This window comes from Maniola hyperantus, chromosome 28, assembly GCF_902806685.2.
Source record: "Maniola hyperantus chromosome 28, iAphHyp1.2, whole genome shotgun sequence".
In the NCBI taxonomy this organism is placed as follows: domain Eukaryota; kingdom Metazoa; phylum Arthropoda; class Insecta; order Lepidoptera; family Nymphalidae; genus Maniola; species Maniola hyperantus.
In genome coordinates this window covers 2,248,498-2,268,914 of record NC_048563.1, presented here as the reverse complement: position 1 = coordinate 2,268,914, position 20,417 = coordinate 2,248,498, and the positions used below count along the sequence as shown (strand labels likewise).

The following is a 20,417-nucleotide window of genomic DNA, read 5'->3' as shown; positions in this document are numbered from 1 at the left end:
GAGCTGTGCGTTGATGGATCAGTCAGTTAGTCAGTCACCCTTTCCTTTTATTTATTAAAACTAGCTTATGTTCGCGACTTCGTCCGCGTGAACTACACAAATTTCAAACCCTTGTGGGTTGAATTTTCAAACATCCTTTCTTAGCGGATGCCTACGTCAAAATAGCTATCTCCATGCGTAATTTCAGTCTGATACGTCCAGTAGTTTCAGCTGTGCAGTACCTAATAAATCAGGCAGTTAGTCAGTCAGTCACCTTTTCCTTTTGTGTATTGGTACAGGTGATATTGCTACAAATATACCGGCTGTACGTGTTACACTTAGAGACGTTAGAGGAAGTTAACAGTGGTTCGGTCTACAGAAAGAGACGCAAGCACAAGCCGAGCGAGAAGAAAGAGCGGGACAAAAAACGCAGGCAAGTTCAAAATAATCCATACTGAACTTCTCGTCCGAAATTCCTCGGTCATCTCAGTGCTTGAACGCCCAAGTCTTCGAACAGTGCGTGTTGCCAGTGATGACATATGGAACCGAGACATGTTCGCTAACTATGGGCCTCATAAGAAAGCTCAGAGTCACTCAGCGGGCGATGGAGAGAGCTATGTGCGGAGTTTCTATATGTGATCAAATCAGAAATGAGAAGATCCGTAGGAAAACTAGAATAACCGACATAAGTATCTCAACGGGTTGCGAAACTGAAAAGGCAGTACTTTGCGACCCCAACTACGCGCCCTGCCCATTGCCACTGTAGCTTCGCAACCCGTTGAGCTATGTCGGTTACTCTTATCTAATTCTCCTACGGATCTCCTCATTTCTGATTTGATCACGTAGAGAAACTCCGCACATAGCTCTCTCCATCGCCCGCTGAGTGACTCTGAGCTTTCTTATGTGGCCCATAGTTAGCGACCATGTCTCGGATCCATATGTCATCACTGGCAACACGCACTGTTCGAACACTTTGGTCTTCAAGCACTGAGGAATTTTGGACAAGAAGACATCTTGAAGCTTTCTTAACGCCACCCAACCGAGTTGCATTATTGAAGTTGGTTTTACTTTATCTTGTTCTTTTCATCATCATCATCATCATCAGCCTGTGGACGTCCACTGTTGGTTTATTTTATCTTGTCCTTCTAGGGACCCTAAAATCAAGAAACACAAAAGGAAGCCCGAAATCGGTGAAACTTCGATAGCAGTGATAAGCGACCCGAGAAGAGATGGTAGAGTGGAGAGCGGCCGTATTCGGTGAGTCATCATCATCATGATCAACCAATCGCAGGCTCACTACTGAGCACAAATCTTTATTTTTTTAATTTATACCAAAAAAATTACAACTATGTAGCTGATACCCGCGACTTTGTACGCGTGGATTTAGGTTTTAAAAATCCCGTGGGAACTCTTTGATTTTCTCGGATAAAAAGTAGCCTATGTCACTCTCCAGGTCTTAAACTATACCCATGTAAAAAATCACATCGATCCGTTACTCCGTTGCGACGTGATTGAAGGACAAACCAACAACCCCATAAACCAATAAACCAATAAACCAACAAACAAACACACTTTCGCATTTCACAAACATTAAGGTTACATATACGTCATTTATAATAAGGGTAGTGATGAACATCATGCTCAACCCATCGCCGGGTCACTACAGAGCACAGGTCTTTTCTTAAAATGAAAAGGGTTTGCTATTTGCCACGCTGGCTAAGTGCAGATTGGCAGACTTCACACCACACACCTTTGAGAACATTATGAAGAACTCTGCAGGTTTCCTCGCGATGTTTTTCTTCAAGATTAAAGCAAGTGATATTTAATTGCTTAAAAGTTAGAGGTGCATACCCGGAGTCGAACCTCTGACCTCCCGAATTGGAGGCGGACGTCTTAACCTCTAGGTTATCACGGTACTGTGGCATACACGGTAATTTAGGGTGGTGGTGGAAGGCTTCGGCTGTGGCTGGTTACCACCCTACCGGCTAAGCCATGCCTCCAAGAGATTTAGCGTTCCGGTACGATGCCGTGTAGAAGCCAAAGGCGCATGGGTTTAGTAAAAACTGCCACACCCCATTTAGGTTAGCCGGCTTTCGTCTTAGACTGCATCATCACTTACCACCAGGTGAGATTGCACTCAAGGGTTAACTTGTATCTGAATAAATAAGGTACCTATTGAGTAGCTGGCATTCAGGGGTGCTGGACGAGTCACCTTGACCGAGGTTACGATGCTACGAGTGACTGCATAATAGTGATGAACTTTTGATTTATCGACAGCCACTGTGAAAATTATTATGAGCTAGCTGCCCCGGCGAACTTCGTACCGCCTAACAGTCGATTCTTTAATTTTTTTTAATACTTTAAAATTTTCTCTCCGTAAGAACCATCCTCGTATTTCAAGGTATATTATGAAAAAAGAATTAACGAAATTAGTTCAGCTGTTCTCGAGATTTGCGATCAGAAACACATTTAGCGATTCATTTTTATATATAGAGATTAAGTACTAACTGATGCTAGAATAGAATAGAATATGTGTTTATTCAAGTAGACTTTTTACAATTTACCACTGAATTACTGATGCCCGCGGCTTCGCCCGCTTGGATTTAGGTTTTTAAAAATCCCGTGGGAACTTTTAATTTTCCAGCACAAATAGTAGCCTATCCGTAGTAGCCTGTACACGAGATGCAAGGTATCTCAGTACCAAATTTCGTAAAAGGATTTAAACGCATGATTCTTTAAAAATCCCGTGGGTTCACCATGATTTAAGAATGCAATTCTTTACAGCATCAGGGCTGAGGATTTGGGTCCTCGATTTCAAAAAGTCTTTACTTGTTAGGTACCTCCAATATCAATTTATAACCGACAGTTTCTAAATCCTATAAATGTTTGTGGTCAGGTCCCGTACAGCATCTGGATTGACGAGTTGGAATCCAAATTTTTTATGGGACAATGTCGCAAAGTTTCTCTATCGATAAAAAAAAATCAAATCGGTTCAGAAATCTCGGAGATTTTGGTGTATAGGTACCTACCTATAGATAGAAAAACACAACTTCTAAAAACTTTCCTAAAATGTACATAATATGTGCATTTAAATTACTATGGATCGTGTCGATGTTTTGATCTGAACATCCCTATCGTGAAGGGTGCGGCTAACGACTTTAGGGCAAGCGATTCGGGATGACCCGTAGAAGTATGTATTACATGACGTATACTGCATACCTCAATATACAAGAAGGTATACGTCATATAAAAATACTTGTCCTGACTGACTGACTGATCTATCAACGCACTGCAAGTCGTTACGCACGGTCGACTAGTTGCCCGGCAAACTTCGGTAGGAACGGTGAGCGATCAGAAGAGTTGTTCCAAATGCATTGAGGAGGGTAAAATATGTATGGGTAATTGTTCACGTCAGGCCGGTAAAGGAAAAAAAATTTAATTGCCGTATATCGTTATACGGTAAAGAAAACCTGCTGTATGCCGTATCGTCTGAAATTATGTGCTCGAATTGCTGCACACGGCAATTGCCGTATCAATGGCAACACTGGCGTATACCTACGCACGGCACGTCCGCGTCCATGTAATTTACAGATTAGTCGCCGCTGACTGAGCTTCTGGGCGACTAGTCGACCGTGCGTAGGTAATGGGTCTTAACCTCAGACTAAGAATCAAGAGACTTGTCAGACGCGTATACCCAAAAGGGACAAAACAACAAAAGAAATCATACTTACATATTATGAAAGGTTGTTTCATAATTTGCGTTCGCTACAACTTTTACACAGCAATGCACCACAAATGGCTTCTACACACCTTCAATACTAAATTTAAAACAGAAAACTAAATAAAAACTCGTAATATTTGCAATAAATTACTATCACAGCGGTTTGTTGGGCACAAACTACAACGTGCTAGCACGTAAAAAAGCTAAACTATGACAAAGACAAAAAACTGTGTTTATGTCCCTATCACTCTTCAGAGCTTTTCAGTACACCTAGCTAGCAAGGTATTATTATATTAATGCCAAGTCTTCTTAATTGGAGTCTGAGGTCTTAACCGCTATTAGAAACTTGAAATTTTGACGGTAGGTCCCGGGCACGCACTTTTCGCAGGTATGTGCATTGTTAAATATCACGATTTGTCGGTTGCCATAGTTGGAACTAGATGGCGCTATTCAATCGATAACATTTCATGACGTAGTCCCGAACAAATGTACCGCTTACAGTACTCGCACTAACGGAGTTTTCTGCAATCTGGACTATATTAAGAAGTTTTCAAGATACAATCGTTGACCCAGCTGGCGCTACCCAGCACGACCATGAACGGTGGGAGATCTCCCTTTGGTACGGTCGAGCCTGCACACCGGTCCCGTTGAACTTCATAGGTGTTAGCGCACTTATAATAATTAATTATCTCTGACTGAAGTCACGTGATGTGTCGCATCACCATCTTGAATCGATTGGTATAAAAGCGAGTGTTTGATGATTCTTAAGGCAGTCTGTGTTCGACCACAGACTCATTCGACTATTAAATGCTTTTGTATTTAGGTCGCATTTCTGATTGAGTGGTTTCAATAGCAATTGTGCCCTAATCAAGTTAATATTGCAGTAAGGTTATTATGAAAGGCAAAACTCTCGATATACCGCTGTGTGTCGTGGTTAATATTTAACTTCACTTCTGGTATGTTTATATCAGAAGTGGGACGGTACCTAATTGCCTACCCGCTTTTGGTTCATCTGACCGAAATTAGAATCAGTTCAAAATAAAGTATTTCAACTTGATTTTATTTAAAGTTGCGTAGTAGTTTTGCGTTTTGTGTATTCTGTGTTAGTGTTGTGATTGAATGTCCGAACAATCGCATTGTAGTAAACGGTAACGTGATTTAGTTAATTTTGGTGAAAATAATTAGATGTAGCATCTCGGAATTCACTACCGACGTGACGTGACTAGTGCTGTCGTTTAAGGTACCAGTAGAATGTAGATGGTACGCGTGGTGGCCGATAGCTAGTTCATACACATCGCTTAAAATGAAGGTTTGTTAAAGTATTTTAAAGTTAAACATAAATCGACTTATTACTTTTATGTGACATAGAAAGACGGACTCGACGGTCGGTTAAAGGAATCTCATATGTACCTAGAAGTAATTATTTTCAAATTACCCACAAGTTTTGACTAGTTGTTATGAAAACAAGTTTAAGTTTTGACGAAAAAAAAAGTAATTAGTGTGTGTTTAGAGTGACTAAACAATAGTCGAGTCGCGTGGTAATTCTAAAGTTAAGATATTCCCACTGCAGTCATACAGACGGTACCTGTTGTAATGTGGGTATTGATTCTGCAGGCTACCGCAGGCATTCATTGTGAGTGCTGTCGTAGTGTGAGAATTGGTTAAACAGACTGCAACAGGTATCCATGCTGTTAGTGAACGCTGTTGTAGGGTTGGGACTGATTCTGCGGGCTGCCGCAGGCATTCATTGTGAGTGCTGTCGTAGTGTGAGAATTGGTTAAACAGACTGCAACAGGTATCCATGCTGTTAGTGAACGCTGTTGTAGGGTTGGGACTGATTCTGCGGGCTGCCGCAGGCATTCATTGTGAGTGCTGTCGTAGTGTGAGAATTGGTTAAACAGACTGCAACAGGTATCCATGCTGTTAGTGAACGCTGTTGTAGGGTTGGGACTGATTCTGCGGGCTGCCGCAGGCATTCATTGTGAGTGCTGTCGTAGTGTGAGAATTGGTTATACAGACTACAACAGGTACCCATGCTGTTAGTGAACGCTGTTGTAGTGTTGGGACTGATTCTGCAGACTGCCGCAGGCATTCATTGTGAATGCTGTCGTAGTGTGAGAATTGGTTATACAGACTACAACAGGTACCCATGCTGTTAGTGAACGCTGTTGTAGTGTTGGGGCTGATTCTGCGGACTGCCGCAGGCATTCATTGTGAATGCTGTCGTAGTGTGAGAATTGGTTATACAGACTACAACAGGTATCCATGCTGTTAGTGAACGCTGTTGTAGTGTTGGGATTGATTCTGCAGACTGCCGCAGGCATTCATTCTGAATGCTGTCGTAGTGTGAGAATTGGTTATACAGACTACAACAGGTATCCATGCTGTTAGTGAACGCTGTTTTAGTGTTGAGATTGATTCTGCGGACTGCCGCAGGCATTCATTGTGAATGCTGTCGTAGTGTGAGAATTGGTTATCCAAACTGCAACAGGTATCCATGCTATAAATGTTGTTGTGGTGACTGGTGATACACGGCTAGAATGATACTGTATGAACATCATCTAGAACTCGTGTATCGACATATTGTGGAACTTTATTAAGTGTGTCTAATTCGTGTGAATGTTTTCAGCTCTTCATTAGACCACTACGCTGTCCGAGGGCGGAAGCGTTTGCAGGACGGCCGATTGTTAGCGCACTTATAATAATTAATTATCTCTGACTGAAGTCACGTGATGTGTCGCATCACCATCTTGAATCGATTGGTATAAAAGCGAGTGTTTGATGATTCTTAAGGCAGTCTGTGTTCGACCACAGACTCATTCGACTATTAAATGCTTTTGTATTTAGGTCGCATTTCTGATTGAGTGGTTTCAATAGCAATTGTGCCCTAATCAAGTTAATATTGCAGTAAGGTTATTATGAAAGGCAAAACTCTCGATATACCGCTGTGTGTCGTGGTTAATATTTAACTTCACTTCTGGTATGTTTATATAGGAAAACTTCTTGAGGAAACCTGCATGCCTGAGAGTTCACGCACTAGGGCAGCGTGGTAGGCTATGCCCAAAACCTCTGTCAAACGGGTCTATCAGCTCTAATATAATGTCAATGGCTCTTCATTAAGTGTGGTGATAACGATGTATACTCAGGGTTTATGTTAACAATGTGTTGACACTGTTAACTTTACACCTACCTTCGACACTAGACTAGCAATTACGGGTAGAGTACTTTAGCTGATTACATCCATTCCGTGGAACTATAACTAAGTACGTTAGGGAAATTGACAAATAAATATTGTCATCCCATTTATATGCTAATATAATCATATCACTGGCTAATATTAAAAAATAAAAACATTTTGACGACCTCCCTGGCGTAGTGGTAAGCGCTGTGGTCTTATTAGTGGGAGGTCCCGGGTTCGATTCCTGGCAGGAATTTGGAATTTTATTATTTCTAAATTTCTGGTCTGGTCTGGTGGGAGGCTTCGCCCGTGACTAGTTACCACCCTACCGGCAAAGCCGTGCCGCCAAGCGATTTAGCGTTCCGGTACGATGCCGTGTAGAAACCAAAGGGGCATGGGTTTGTTAAAAACTGCCGTACTCCTTCCAGGTTAGCCCGCTTCCATCTTAGAGTGCATCGTCACTTACCACCAGGTGAGATTGCAGTCAAGGGCTAATTTGTATCTGAATCAATAAAAAAATCCTCATCATCAGGAAGCATTATCGACACGACGTCCAGAACTGGACATAGGTCTCGTGTACCACACTCCACACGCCACGATCTTGTGCCGCCGCCATCCAGCGGCTCCCTCAGACTCGCTTGATCAGTACCCTTATTATAATCAGCACCCTTATCCATACTTAATATTATAAATGCAGAAGTGTGTCTGTCTGTCTGTCTGTCTGCTAGCTTTTCACGGCTCAATGGTTCAACCGATTTTGACCAAATTTGGTACAGAGATAGCTTGCATTCCGGGGAAGGACATAGGCTACTATTTATCCCGAAAAATTAAAGAGTTCCCACTGGATTTTTAAAAACCTAATTCCACGCGAATGAAGTCGCAGGCATCAGCTAGTTATAATATAATCAGCACCCTTATTATAAACACGAAAGTGTGTTTGTCTGTTGGTTTGTTGGTTTGTTAGTTTGTACTTCAATCACGTCGCAACAGTGCAACGGATTGACGTGATTTTTTGCATGGGTATAGATAAAGACATAGGCTACTTTTTATCCCGGAAAATCAAAGAGTTCCCACGGGATTTTAAAAACCTAATTCCACGCGGACGAAGGCGTGGGTATCAGCTAGTAAGTCATCATCATGATCAACCCATCACCGGCTCACTACAGAGCGCGGGTCTCCTCTCAGCGTCCTGTAGCTAGTAAATAAATAAATAAAAATATTTTTTATTCAATTAAACTTTTACAAGTATTTCTGGATCGTCAGATGAGATTAAGATCATGTAAGATTTGATATACAAGATTATGCCATGTATAAAAAAGTATTTGCAGTCCTGCGCGTTGCTGGAACGAGCTGCAGGTCAAATCCACGCTCTTTTATCATTTAGATAATCTTCAATTGGGTATTTGACTTAAATTTTATTAATTACTTTATTATAAACTAGCTTATGCTCGCGACTTCGTCCGCGTGGACTTCAAAATTTCAAAACCCTATTTCACCCCCTTAGGAGTTGAATTTTCAAAAATCCTTTCTTAGCGGATGCCTACGTCATAATAGCTATCTGCATGCAAAATTTCAGCCCGATCCGTCCAGTAGTTTGAGCTGTGCGTTGATAGATCAGTCAGTCAGTCAGTCAGTCAGTCAGTCATTCAGTCAGTCAGTCAGTCAGTCACCTTTTCCTTTTATATATATAAGACTAGAATAAAAATAATTGCGGGATAGCGTGGGTGACGTGCTGATGTGCGGGGCGTGCCCCCGCCTCATACCCCGATTGCGATCTCGATTGGTCTGGTATCTACAGGTTTTGTCATCATTGTTCCAGAGCTATCATCCTCACGAATACTGACGAAATAAAGGAGTTAGAACTATCGAAGTTCTTCAAGGACCAAGTCACAATGGAGAAAGAAAAGAAAAAATCGTAAGTATACTTACACGTATACCTAAGATATACAAATATGTAGATACTTTTTAGACATATCCAACGACGAGTATTTATGTAGATCTATGCCAACGACCTACATGATATATGCACCAACAATTGCACTCTATTTTGTAGAGCACTGGGCAATACATATCGACAACCTCTGCACAGCGCCTTCGCCGCCGAAGACGGTCCCCGATTTCTAACGTCACCCGGACGTGGACTCACGCCACGGCCTCGGGGGTGTACGGTCGAACCAAGTTAAACTGAGTCCAACCAACACATTTGTCCCAACTCCCAACCTCCTAAGCCGCGGTTCAACCTTCACACGAGCCGCTGCGCTCTTACGAAAACGTTTCACGTTGCCTCCCGATCTCTCCAATTATTTCTTGGAGTCCTAGGGCTCATTCGCACCCCTGTAATGCTGTGTAAATGAGCAAAAGCAAATAACAGTCTACAAAAGTTTTTGTTTGAATGACCCGTCTAGTACATAGACAGTTGCCTCTATCAGTTTATACTGGAAAACAGAGTAACAATAATTTTATTTTCGTTAACTTTTTAGTCCTTCGAACCGGATGTTTAACTTTTTCATGATCGTTATGAAAGGGCATATAAGAAATCTTTAAAAAATTGTATTTTTCAGATCAAAGAAGAAACAAAAATCCGAGTCATCCGAAGAGTCCCTGAACAACATCCAACATACAACAGACGACTCGGGCATTTGACATCATCGGGTACGTCGGGACAGCCCGAAACGCAGTCCCCGCAAGCACAGAGACAAGCACGGCGACAGACAGAAAGACAAGAAGAAAAAACAACGTCACGAGTCGAGTGACAGTTCTGACAGCTCCAGTTGAACCTTCGGCTCTTTTTAAAAAGGTTCTAAAAAGAAGAAATATTGTTGTCTATGGTTCCAAAAACGACCATTTTTTGTAAAAGTTCGAATGTCTGAGGTTGCGACATAGGATGTAACATTGTCGGGGAGTATGTTTTTGAGGTTTTATTGTGGTGAAAAAGTAAGGTATGAAAGGCAATAATAAAATGTTTTGAATTGGGATTTTGATGAATTGATGTGATGCATAAAAGGATTAAATTGTTATTGTATATTTATTAAGTAAAAGTCATAATATGAAGTAAATAATTGTAGAATTATCTATTTATCTAATTAATGGTAAGGGTTGAATGTAGTTTTTATTATTAAAATTTTGATGTAACGAAACCATGACGAATGAATTGACCTCGCTAGAAAAATATAATACTTAATGTTTTATTTCGATAAGAAAAAAATTAAGATAAGATATGTAATGAAAATCATAATAGTTAATATTATTGTAAGCAACGTAAAGATATTTATTTTTTGATTTTTATCAATAAATTTAGAAGGTAACTATAAATATTATTGTTATAAATTACAATTAATCAGCATTAAGTCATATTTTTTATAGGTAAGTACCTACCTACTTAAATTGATATTTTTTTAGGGGTGATGATCGCTCGGCGTTAATTTTTATTGATTTTTTAGGGTTCCGTACCTCATTGCAAGAGTCTGATTCGCACTTACTCGCAATGATTGATTATTATGACAGTTATTAGTGTCGACAGAAAATAATTATACATAGGTATAGGTACCTACTTACTTATTGCACCCACAAATAAGTTAAGTAGAATCTATTTGTTAGAAATTATTTATTCGGGAAATGTTAAAAGTCTTTAAAAGTATTTTAATATTCCATAGATTTTTAATAAAATTGTTAGAAATTGATTTTTTATTTTTTTTACATCCAGCTGCTCGAGTGCGGGAAAACTGCATTTAGGATTCAGATTTTGGAAATAAATCAAACAAAAATTAACATTTAAAAATAAGTATAATAATTAAAAATAAATTATTACATAACTAAAATTATTTTTTATACAATGCCATATCAACGGATGTGTGTACGGTCTCTATCCACGGAGAGAAGTTAGTATAGGACCATCTCTGTTACGTAATCTAAATACTATATAAAAAGATAAGGTGACTGACTGAATGACTGACTGACCGATCTATCAACGCACAGCTCGAACTACTTGAAATTTGGCATGGACATAGCTATTATGACGTAGGCATCCGCTAAGAAAGGATTTTTGAAAATTCAACCCCTAAGGGGGTGAAATATAGGTTTGAACTTTTGTGTAGTCCACGCGGACGAAGTCGCGAACATAAGCTAGTCCCATACAAATCATTCAGTGGGCATTAACCATTTTGAATAACCAAGTAACATTTTTTTAAACAAGCTTGCGTTTGGTTGGTCACTCAAACTGGTTGACGCCCACTGAGTTTTTGTCTTTGTCATTTGTATAGGATTACATAACAGAGAGAGCCTTAACTCATCTCCGTGGATAGAGTATAAAAACTGAACGTCAAACTGCTGGTCGATTTGGTAAAAATGCATCTTAGTTCATTCCTTGGGAATGTCAGCGCCATATTTGTAATAGAAATGCCTCCAGAAGTAAGCCCTATCTGGTGTCAATGGGGCCACGTATTGCGGTTCCAGATTTATTTCCAAGTGGTGGGGATATGGGAGCCAAGCGCCATTGCTGGGGTCTGGGGTTGGTGAGCTGGAAATGATAAAGTATAAATAAGTGAAAATTTTTGGCCATAGTCTACCACGCTGGCCATGTGCGGATTGGTAGACTTCACACACCTTTGAGAACATTATGGAGAACTCTCAGGCATGCAGGTTTCTTCACGATGTTTTCCTTCACCTTAAATCTTAAGTTTTCCATAACTCCGAAAAGTTAGAGGTGCGTGCCCGGGATCGAACCCCCAACCTCCGATTAGAAGGCGGACGTCCTAACCACTAGGCTATCACATATCGTAGTAGACTATGGCCAAAACCCTTCTCACTCTGAGAGGAGACCGTGCTCTGTAGTGAGCCGGTGATGGGTTGATCATGATGATGATAAAGTGAAAATTTAAAAACTGAACTGAATTTTAGAATTATAGGTTTCTTCTGGAAACCTATAATTCTAAAATATGCGAACTTAGATACAATAGTGTAAAAAACTGCATCCAAATCGATGTAGTTTTTGTGTAAACTTTTACACCCGTCTCTAATTTGAATTCCATTTTACTGTAGGTACTTTAAAATAAACGGTTTAGGTACTAACTAGATGATGGGTTTTTAAAAATCACGTGGGAACTCTTTGATTTTCCGGGATAAAATTTAGCGTACATATGCGTAATGCGTTCATTCAGGGTATAATAATATAATATCTCCGTTCCAAAATTCAGTCATTCTGGCGTGGAGTATCAAACATCCCAACGTTCACATTTTTAATATTCAGTAAGATCAACTTACCCAAACTTAGCGAAATTCGTCCACATCATTGTCATAAAGGTGATGATCCTTGCATCATTCTCATCTATCGGCAAAGGCATCCTTTCCAATTCAAAAACGTAGTACAACTCATCCCGATTAGCTGTGGCAGGTAAACTACTATTCGTTAATAACCTACCGAGGTTTCTGTTACCGATGTAACTAAATATGTATTCGTATAATGGCATATCAGTACTATTAGTGTACAGTTCAGAAAATAACGACATAGGTCCAACAAATGAGAAATCTGTGTTTAAATTTATAATCCCACCAACCAACGCTTCATCGGATGTTATATTTGTAAAATAAGTATCTCGAATTATATTCCGAAATTCCTCTTTTTCATCGTCAGGTATTATTAAACTCCTTTGGTCTAATACTGAAAAGTCTTCATTCTTAATTCTATCCATTTGACTGGTTATAGTATAGTAGTCTAATGTACTAGTTAATCCTTCTACGGTATTTATACCAATTATAACCGGTACAGGATTGAAGGATTTGTGTTTTGTACCAGCGGATAATATATTGAAAGGAGTGTCTATTAAAAATGCTTCTTCGTCTTCAAAAATTTCTTCGACTGATGGTAGGAAATATGATTTTGCATTCATTTGTTTGCCAATAGCTTCTTCCACTTTATTTATTGGTGTGTCTGTATAAATTTCGAGGAGTTTGTCAACTTTTTTGGTATTGAAACCTAATGATTTGGCCAGTTGACTCGCTGTGGTTATCGGTTTTGGATCAAAAGCTTGTGGAGTAAATGGCGTGCCACTTTCCGATATAACTCTATTAAACAAACCTTTGGTTGTGTCTGTTAGAGTCAGATAGATAGCTGCTAAGCCGCCGCTTCCTTGGCCAAAAACGGTTACATTATCGGGATCACCATTAAAGTTTTCTATATTCTCTTTAATCCATCGTAACGCAGCTCTAATATCCTTAAGTCCAGCGTTTCCTGGTGCTTCAGGAATGCCCAGATTTAAAAAACCATAGATGTTTAATCTGTAGTTGACTGAGACAACTATTACTCCATGACTGAGGAGATACTCAGGCCCGTAGAAGTTTGAAGAACTAGAACCGATGCCGAAATCCCCTCCATGGAGGAAGACCATGACAGGGAAGGTGGTGTTGAGGAAGGAGGGAACGTAAACGTTGAGGACGAGGCAGTCTTCATTATCGCTAGGGGCAGCTAAGGGATCGTGGGTTGGGAATTGGGGACAGATGACGTCACGGCTATCTGCTTTGTACACGCCGGAGAATTTCGGAGGTGGTAATGGTGCCTGGAAATTAGAAAAGATTGGGTTATTTTAGTTGATTTTGTTTGAATGGTTTATGGTAGGTTCACCGCACTGCTCACCACAGTACAGTGCGACAAGGCTATCTTGGCGCGTGGTGAAAATCGGAACTAACGTTGCCGTCAAGTGTCCCCTTTGTTCTTGTTTGAATACAAACCTTTGTTCTCCAACAGCGCCCTGTCAATGTCATTCAAGTGCCAAGAGAGTATTGTCGCACTGTAGAGATTTTGTTACGCATAATGAAGTGTACGAAATATTTGTATGCTTTTTTGTTGACGTCACTGGATGAAATAGTAGATAGATTAAGGGACCTTAATAGAACGCTGCATTTGAATGAAGGCTGTCACCTTAGGATTAAATTGTTGAACTTGCGAATATTAAATATACAATCAGAAAAATATAAAAATAATATTTTAAGGGAACAGATAAATTAGGTACCTACCTACATAATATGAAAATATACTCACCTTAAATTTAACTGGAACGCCGTACCGAACACCGAGATATTCATAATATAGACCGTTTTCTGCCAAACTACCTTCAATTTTACCCTCCGTTGTATGAACTATTTGCGTATTTTCGAAAGAAACCGCCTCGCCAAAGATGGCGCTAAAAATGGCGGTAAATACGAATATTTGACAGGATGTACCCATTCCTCGTAAGATTTTTAAAACTATAAAAAATATTTATTAAACGGTCTTTTATATCGACAGGTGTAACAAATATATCTATACAAGTCAATTAATTGATGTTATATAATTTTGTGCCTTATTTCAGAGGTTTCTAAAGAGTTATTTAAGTTAAATATCATTTGGTATCAGAACGTGCTAAATTGGTTGTTTTTTCGAAACCTGTACGTGATCTTTGTAAATCTGATAAAAATCAGCGATTACTGAACTTGAAAATGTAGTGCTATGTAATTTTTAAGCAATAGATAACGTTATTAATCATCAATGGTAGTATTATGACACCTGTTCGGCGAAATGAAATGTACGATCGATTATTCCTATCTCTGTGGGTACCTAACTAACTACCTGTATACTTAGTTAGTTAGTATAGAAACTTAATTTCCTCCCAATTTTATAATTTTTAACCGACTTCAAAAAAACACAGAACATTAGGTACGGACATAAGAGATTTTAGAGTATTTTTTTCATAAATATTTTAGTTACATCCATTCAAAGTTATATACCCTCAATTTTGTGACAGTTAACTAAACAATCGCTTTCTGAACGTCAATTGCCAAACTTTACATTTTGATTTTTGAGTTTGACACCTTTGACATTTTGCTTTATTACAAGCTACAAATATCTAACGTTTCTAAAAATTTGTAAATTATACGATAGTTAGTCAAATTAACCGATTAATTACTAAATTACCCACAAACACAACGTTCGAGTGCATCCATACAGTTAAATTAACAATTGGAATACAATTGGAAAACCATTGATTGCATACGTGTAGTATTTTGATGTTAAAGACAATGCATTAATATTTTTCTTGTTAAAAACGGCTCAGTTATGAATAAAAAACCCACCAGAACCGGCCCAAGGATTCGCATTACCCGTCCAGCTAACAGAAAGAAGGAGGAATTACCTAAACAGGAAGACAAAAGTTTTATTTACACCTGCCAGTACTGTCGTGTGAAATTCACTCAGAATAGCCAATTCTTCCGTCACATGACTACTAACCATCAGACGCAGCAGAAAGAGGCTACTTTCGAGTGTAATGAGTGTCAAATTGTGTTCTCCAAAAAGGCTACTTTGGATTTGCACTGTCAAACCCACCATCAGAAAAGCAGTAAGTCGAAATGTGAATCGTGTGCAATAACATTCAAATCTCGATATTGTTTACGTCGCCACATGAAGCTTAAGCAGTTGCTTGCTGAAAACGCATGTTTGAAATGCCAGAAAAAGTTTACAAGTAAGGACAGGTTGCTGAAACACACAACTAATAAACATACCTTCAAAAATGTGACGTACGATTGTGATCATTGCCCTCTGAAGTTCAAAGCTAAGCAGTCACTGCTCACACATTTGGCTCGGGTACATAAGAGGTTATGATTATTTGGATAATTTTTAGTTTAGCGTAAGGTTTTGATATAAATTTATGGGTTTTTAGTATATGAATGACCCTAAAATCTTTATTACTCTCTGTATTGTATCAAAAAATACTTAATAGATACAGAAGGCTCATTGCTGTGAGTGTTTACACAGTGCAAGTAAGTTCTACGGGTTTGCCAGAGCAAACTTCTACAGGTTTTTTGTTAGAGAATACTTGTATTTAGCTTATTACTTTGAACAAGCCTACATTGTACATAAAATAAAACTGACTGACGAAGTCGCGGTAATATGGTAGTTGTACATAAATATCAATGAGAATCGAGAGTTCATGATGTTATCTAAGTTGGTTTCAGAAGTTAGCCAAAAAAGATTAGGAGTTATTCTGTTATTTGTTGTATACTTTTGGTAGTGTATGAGAAGTATGAGATAACTACATAGTTAGCTAGCTAGCTATACACTACCTGTAGTATAAGATTTTACGTCACAACAAATGTTGTGTTGGTACAGAGACATAGAACAGACATCATCATCATCAACCGATAGACTGCTGGACATAGGTCTCTTGTAGGGACTTCCACACACCGCGCTGCCGTCTTGAGTCTTGAGCTGCCACCATGCAGCGGCTCCCTGCACTTCGTTTGATGTTGTCTCACCTAGGGTCTTTCAACGCTATGCTTTCCGGTGCGAGGTCGCCATTCTAGCACCTTGGGACCCCAACGTCTATGGGTTTTTTGAACTATGTGCCCAGCCCATCGCCACTTCAGCTTCACAAGCTGTCCTCTGTACATGGATCTCATTTACGATTTGAATATGTAGAATCAACGGCGTCAATCAAATCAATCGGCGTTCCAAACCAGTGGTAAATTAAAACTACCTGACTAAACACTTGTAAAAAGTTTACATGAATAAAAAAACATTCTATTCTATTCTAGAGAAACTCCAAGCATAACTCTCTCCATCGCCCACTGAGTGACTCTGAGCTTTCTTATGCCCATAGACATACCAGGCTTCATAAAAATAAAATCGCAGGTAGCAATCTGAGTTTTTGTTGATTATTATGTGTATATTTTATATTTTTCCTTTGTTTAGGCTAATTTTGTTCATGATTTCTTAGCTAAATCAATTTTGTTAGGCTGAAATCCAAATGATACCCATGTTGTTAGATTTGTCTTGGCACAATTGAAAAAACCGGTCAAGTGTGAGTCTGACTCGTGCACTGAGGGTTCCGTACTACAATCGTGTTTTATCAACATTTTGCACGATAAATCAAAAAGTATTATGCCTAAAAATAAATAAAAATCTGTTTTAGAATGTACAAGTAAAGCCCTTTCATATGAAACCCCACTTGGTATAGTAATCTTACTTTGAAAGTTGAAAATAGCAATATTTGTTCATGACCACATTTCAATTTTTTCTTGCGGTGTAACCACAAATTCACGGTTTACAGATTTTTCCTTCATGTCTGCTATAAGACCTACCTTCCTGCCAAATTTCATGATTCTAGGTCAATGGGAAGTACCCTATAGGTATCTTGATAGACAGACAACAAAGTGATTCTATAAGGGTTCCGTTTTTCATTTTGAGGTACGGAACCCAAAAAAACATAATGGCAGCTTTAATGGGTTTGCTGAAAAAGATGCAATAAACCGCACTGGAGGTTTTTGAAAACTTGATATTTATAAATATGATTTTTGTAAGTATTTAGAATAATTTAGTCACACAAAGAAAAATACTCGAATGTTGTTAAACAATGTCTTATGAATTATGACGTCACTAAGAAGGCTGCTATTTCTCTTTATCATAATCAAGGTGTATCCGCGGACACCTGTAAGTTTTACTCCCGTAGGTAGCTTAGGTACATGATTAACTTACGACAAATTTACTAATGTAAACACTTTTAAGTACATTTTTTTTAAAGAATATTAGCCATGACCCTTGACTAACATTCCCCGTTCTTTCCAATTAAGCGTGAAGCTTGTGCTAGAAGTACGACAATAGTGCAACGGGTGGGGTTTGAACCGGCGACCTTTCGAATTTCAGTTCGCCCCTTTAACCACAGCTATTGAGGCTCTATTTACTATCTATCTAATATTAGTTAATTACAATTGGCTAATTTACATTAGCAAATTTGCTGTCAATTAACTATGTAAGTAACTACGTGAGTAAAACTTACAGGTGTAATCGCGGCCTAACATAATGTTAGTGTAATTTGTAAAGTAACAGGTTTACACATAGGTAAATGTTTTTTTTGGTTTTCTTATATAAATAACTCAATGTGAAGTAGGTATTAAGTACCTACCTATGTATTATGGCGATTACGCACTGCACTTCCGTCATCAAAGATCTATCCGTCATCCGTGAGAATACCAGCGATAATCTACGACATATTATGTCATAAGCTCCCATACGGAACGTAAAAATCCGTGAAAATACGTTCCCAAAAGGGAACGTATTTTCACGGACTCGGATTGGATGCAGTGCGTGACCGCTCTTAAGGTAGGTATTAGGGTGCCTGTTCATTAAAGCGTAGATGTGTTTAACCGACCAATTATATTATTATTACATAAATAAATAAATCGGTCAAGTGCGAGTTGGACTCGCACACGAAGGGTTCCGCACTGTCGTACAAAAATAACACAAAATACTAATACAACATCACACAATTCACGATTTTCGGTGTAAATTTTAATTCCCTTGTTGACAGACAGGCAGAAAACAAACCGATCTTGTAAGGGTTCGTTTTTCCTTTTGAGGTATGGGACCGTAAAATAAATAAAAATGACGTGATAAAATTATCACGTGTTCTATCAATGATCTGTTTGGTCTGTTGAACACCTCCGCTCCGCTCTCCTTCGCTTTAGTTGACAGGTACCCTTACATTTAGAAAACGCCTTGTGACGTCCTGCCGCGCAGTTTTCGTCCCGCATCTGTGTGTATCATGTCATGCCTTATTTAGTGTACCATACAAACTTATTTTTATAATTAGTTAATAATGAGGAGGTTTCCAGGCAACGTTCGAGAAAATTTTCATAGAAGGCGCTAAATACTACCACCACTAAAGATGAAAAATAATACTTATATCTTTATGATCTATGCTTTAATGTGTAAGTCGTGTCAATCAATGACATAGATGAAGAGTAAGAGCTAGCGTGCACTGCAATTTTCCTTACGTTTCTTCCCCACAAAATCTGCTTAGAAAAGTAATTAATTAATTTCGCATCCGATTTAAATTTAAAAATTTAAAGCATAGGTCATATAGATATAGGTATTATTTTTCATCTTTAGTGGTGGTAGTATTCAGCGCCATCTGTGGAAAATTTTCTCGAACGTTGCCTGGAAACCTCCTAATTGCACCCAACGTATTCTTTACTTAAGCATAAGTTTAGAACCTATGTTATGTACGTACTACGTAGTAGAAATGTTTATATATTAACTCCACTATTTTTTACAATGAGGGTAGAAACACACTTTATAGTAAAATTTTATAATTTCTATGATAGTTTTTTTGAAATTTGTAAATGATTTACTTGGCTATACTCCACCAAAACAGACAAATCTGTATGGTACAGGAGCGCAGCGATATTCTCTGCCCGCCCTCCCACTACTAAAGAAGCAGGAAAATCAAGCAATACACTCCACCAACACACAAACACTGTTGGTGGTGTTTATTGCTTTTCCTGCTTCTTTAGTAGTGGGAGGGAGGGGGGGGGGGGGGGGGGGGGCAGAGCATATCGCTACGCTGCTGTACCACCAGGAAAAGCAATGAACACCACCAACACTGTTTGTGTGTGTATTGCTTGCCTTTCCTGCTTCTTTAGTGGGAGTGCGGGCAGAGAATATCGCTGCACTGCTGTACCACCAGGGAAAGCAATAAACACCACCAACACTCTGTTTGTGTGTGTATTGCTTGTAGTGGGAGGGCTGGCAGAGAATATCACTGCGCTGCTGTACTACCAGGGAAAGCAATAAACACCACCAACACTCTGTTTGTGTGTGTATTGCTTGTAGTGGGAGGGCTGGCAGAGAATATCACTGCGCTGCTGTACTACCAGGGAAAGCAATAAACACCACCAACACTCTGTTTGTGTGTATTGCTTGCTTTTCCTGCATCTTTAGTAGTGGGAGGGCGGGCGGTGCATATTGCATGCTGCACCTACCATACAGATTTGTCTGTTTTGCTCATGTGCTCCGCTCTGGTGGGTACCAGGCTCCAGCTAAGTCTCGCATCACAAGATGGTTGAGATCTATAGAGGGCACTCTGACTTAGCTTAGACTTAAGACAGACTTAAAAAGAGACAGCTATATATCTTTCATATATTATATCTTATACCTGTCTCGTTTTAACTGAATCCTTAAGTCTGAGCAAAGTCAAAGTGTGCTCTATAGATCTCAGCCTAACCGGCTGTCTCATTGTAACTATTAATGGAGAAAAACTTACTTAATTTATTCTTAAAGTTTAGAATAAAAAGCTGATTAACTCATAACTTAGTTTTTCATTACAATCCTCTCACGCACCTCTAACTTTATGGAGTTATGTGCGTTTTAAGTAATTAAATATCACTTGCTTTAACGGTGAAGGAAAACGTCGTGAGGAAACCTGCATGCCTGAGAGTTGTCCATAATGTTCTCAAAGGTATATGAAGTCTGCCAATCCGCACTAGGCCAGCGGGGCAGACCATGGCCTAAATCCTTACACTACCAGTGCTCAGTTAGTGGGCCGGCGATAAGTGATCATGATGTTAGATTTAGAAAATACAATAAAATCACTTCTAAAAATGTTTATTTACATATATGTGTGATTTACAAAATATTACATTATCCATCCATACTATTAATCCTATAAGTGCGAAAGTGTGTCTGTCTGCTAGCTTTTCATGGACTAGCCAACAGTTTAACCGATTTGGTACAGA

At 39.1% G+C, this 20,417-nt stretch overlaps 3 protein-coding genes across 5 annotated transcripts in view; 2 read left to right on the top strand and 1 right to left on the bottom strand.

Moving 5' to 3' along the window:
* Positions 1 to 10,469, top strand: part of LOC117995089 (oxysterol-binding protein-related protein 8-like) — an 83,340-nt gene extending 72,871 nt beyond the window's left edge. For 2 of the 3 annotated variants that reach the window (XM_069508349.1, XM_069508348.1), the window contains exons 26-29: positions 279 to 412; positions 1,129 to 1,236; positions 8,698 to 8,793; positions 9,440 to 10,469. In XM_069508349.1, coding sequence (XP_069364450.1) covers positions 279 to 412; positions 1,129 to 1,236; positions 8,698 to 8,793; positions 9,440 to 9,521 — 420 coding nt within the window. In that variant the 3' untranslated portion in view covers positions 9,522 to 10,469. The remainder of the gene's footprint in view (positions 1 to 278; positions 413 to 1,128; positions 1,237 to 8,697; positions 8,794 to 9,439) is intronic. The other variant, XM_069508350.1, reaches the window with a different exon arrangement.
* A 173-nt stretch (positions 10,470 to 10,642) lies between these two features.
* LOC117995092 (juvenile hormone esterase-like) lies at positions 10,643 to 14,125 on the bottom strand. Its single transcript, XM_034983091.2, has 3 exons — positions 13,912 to 14,125; positions 12,138 to 13,429; positions 10,643 to 11,394 (listed from the first exon to the last, which is right to left on the bottom strand). The coding sequence occupies exons 1-3, from the start codon at positions 14,095 to 14,097 to the stop codon at positions 11,235 to 11,237; spliced, it is 1,638 nt and encodes a 545-aa protein (XP_034838982.1). The 5' UTR covers positions 14,098 to 14,125; the 3' UTR covers positions 10,643 to 11,234.
* Positions 14,126 to 14,295: 170 nt separating this feature from the next.
* LOC117995106 (PR domain zinc finger protein 5-like) lies at positions 14,296 to 18,998 on the top strand. The gene has a single exon (XM_069508451.1). It carries the CDS (start codon positions 14,965 to 14,967, stop codon positions 15,505 to 15,507), a length of 543 nt encoding a protein of 180 aa, XP_069364552.1. The 5' UTR covers positions 14,296 to 14,964; the 3' UTR covers positions 15,508 to 18,998.
* Positions 18,999 to 20,417: the final 1,419 nt, after the last annotated feature.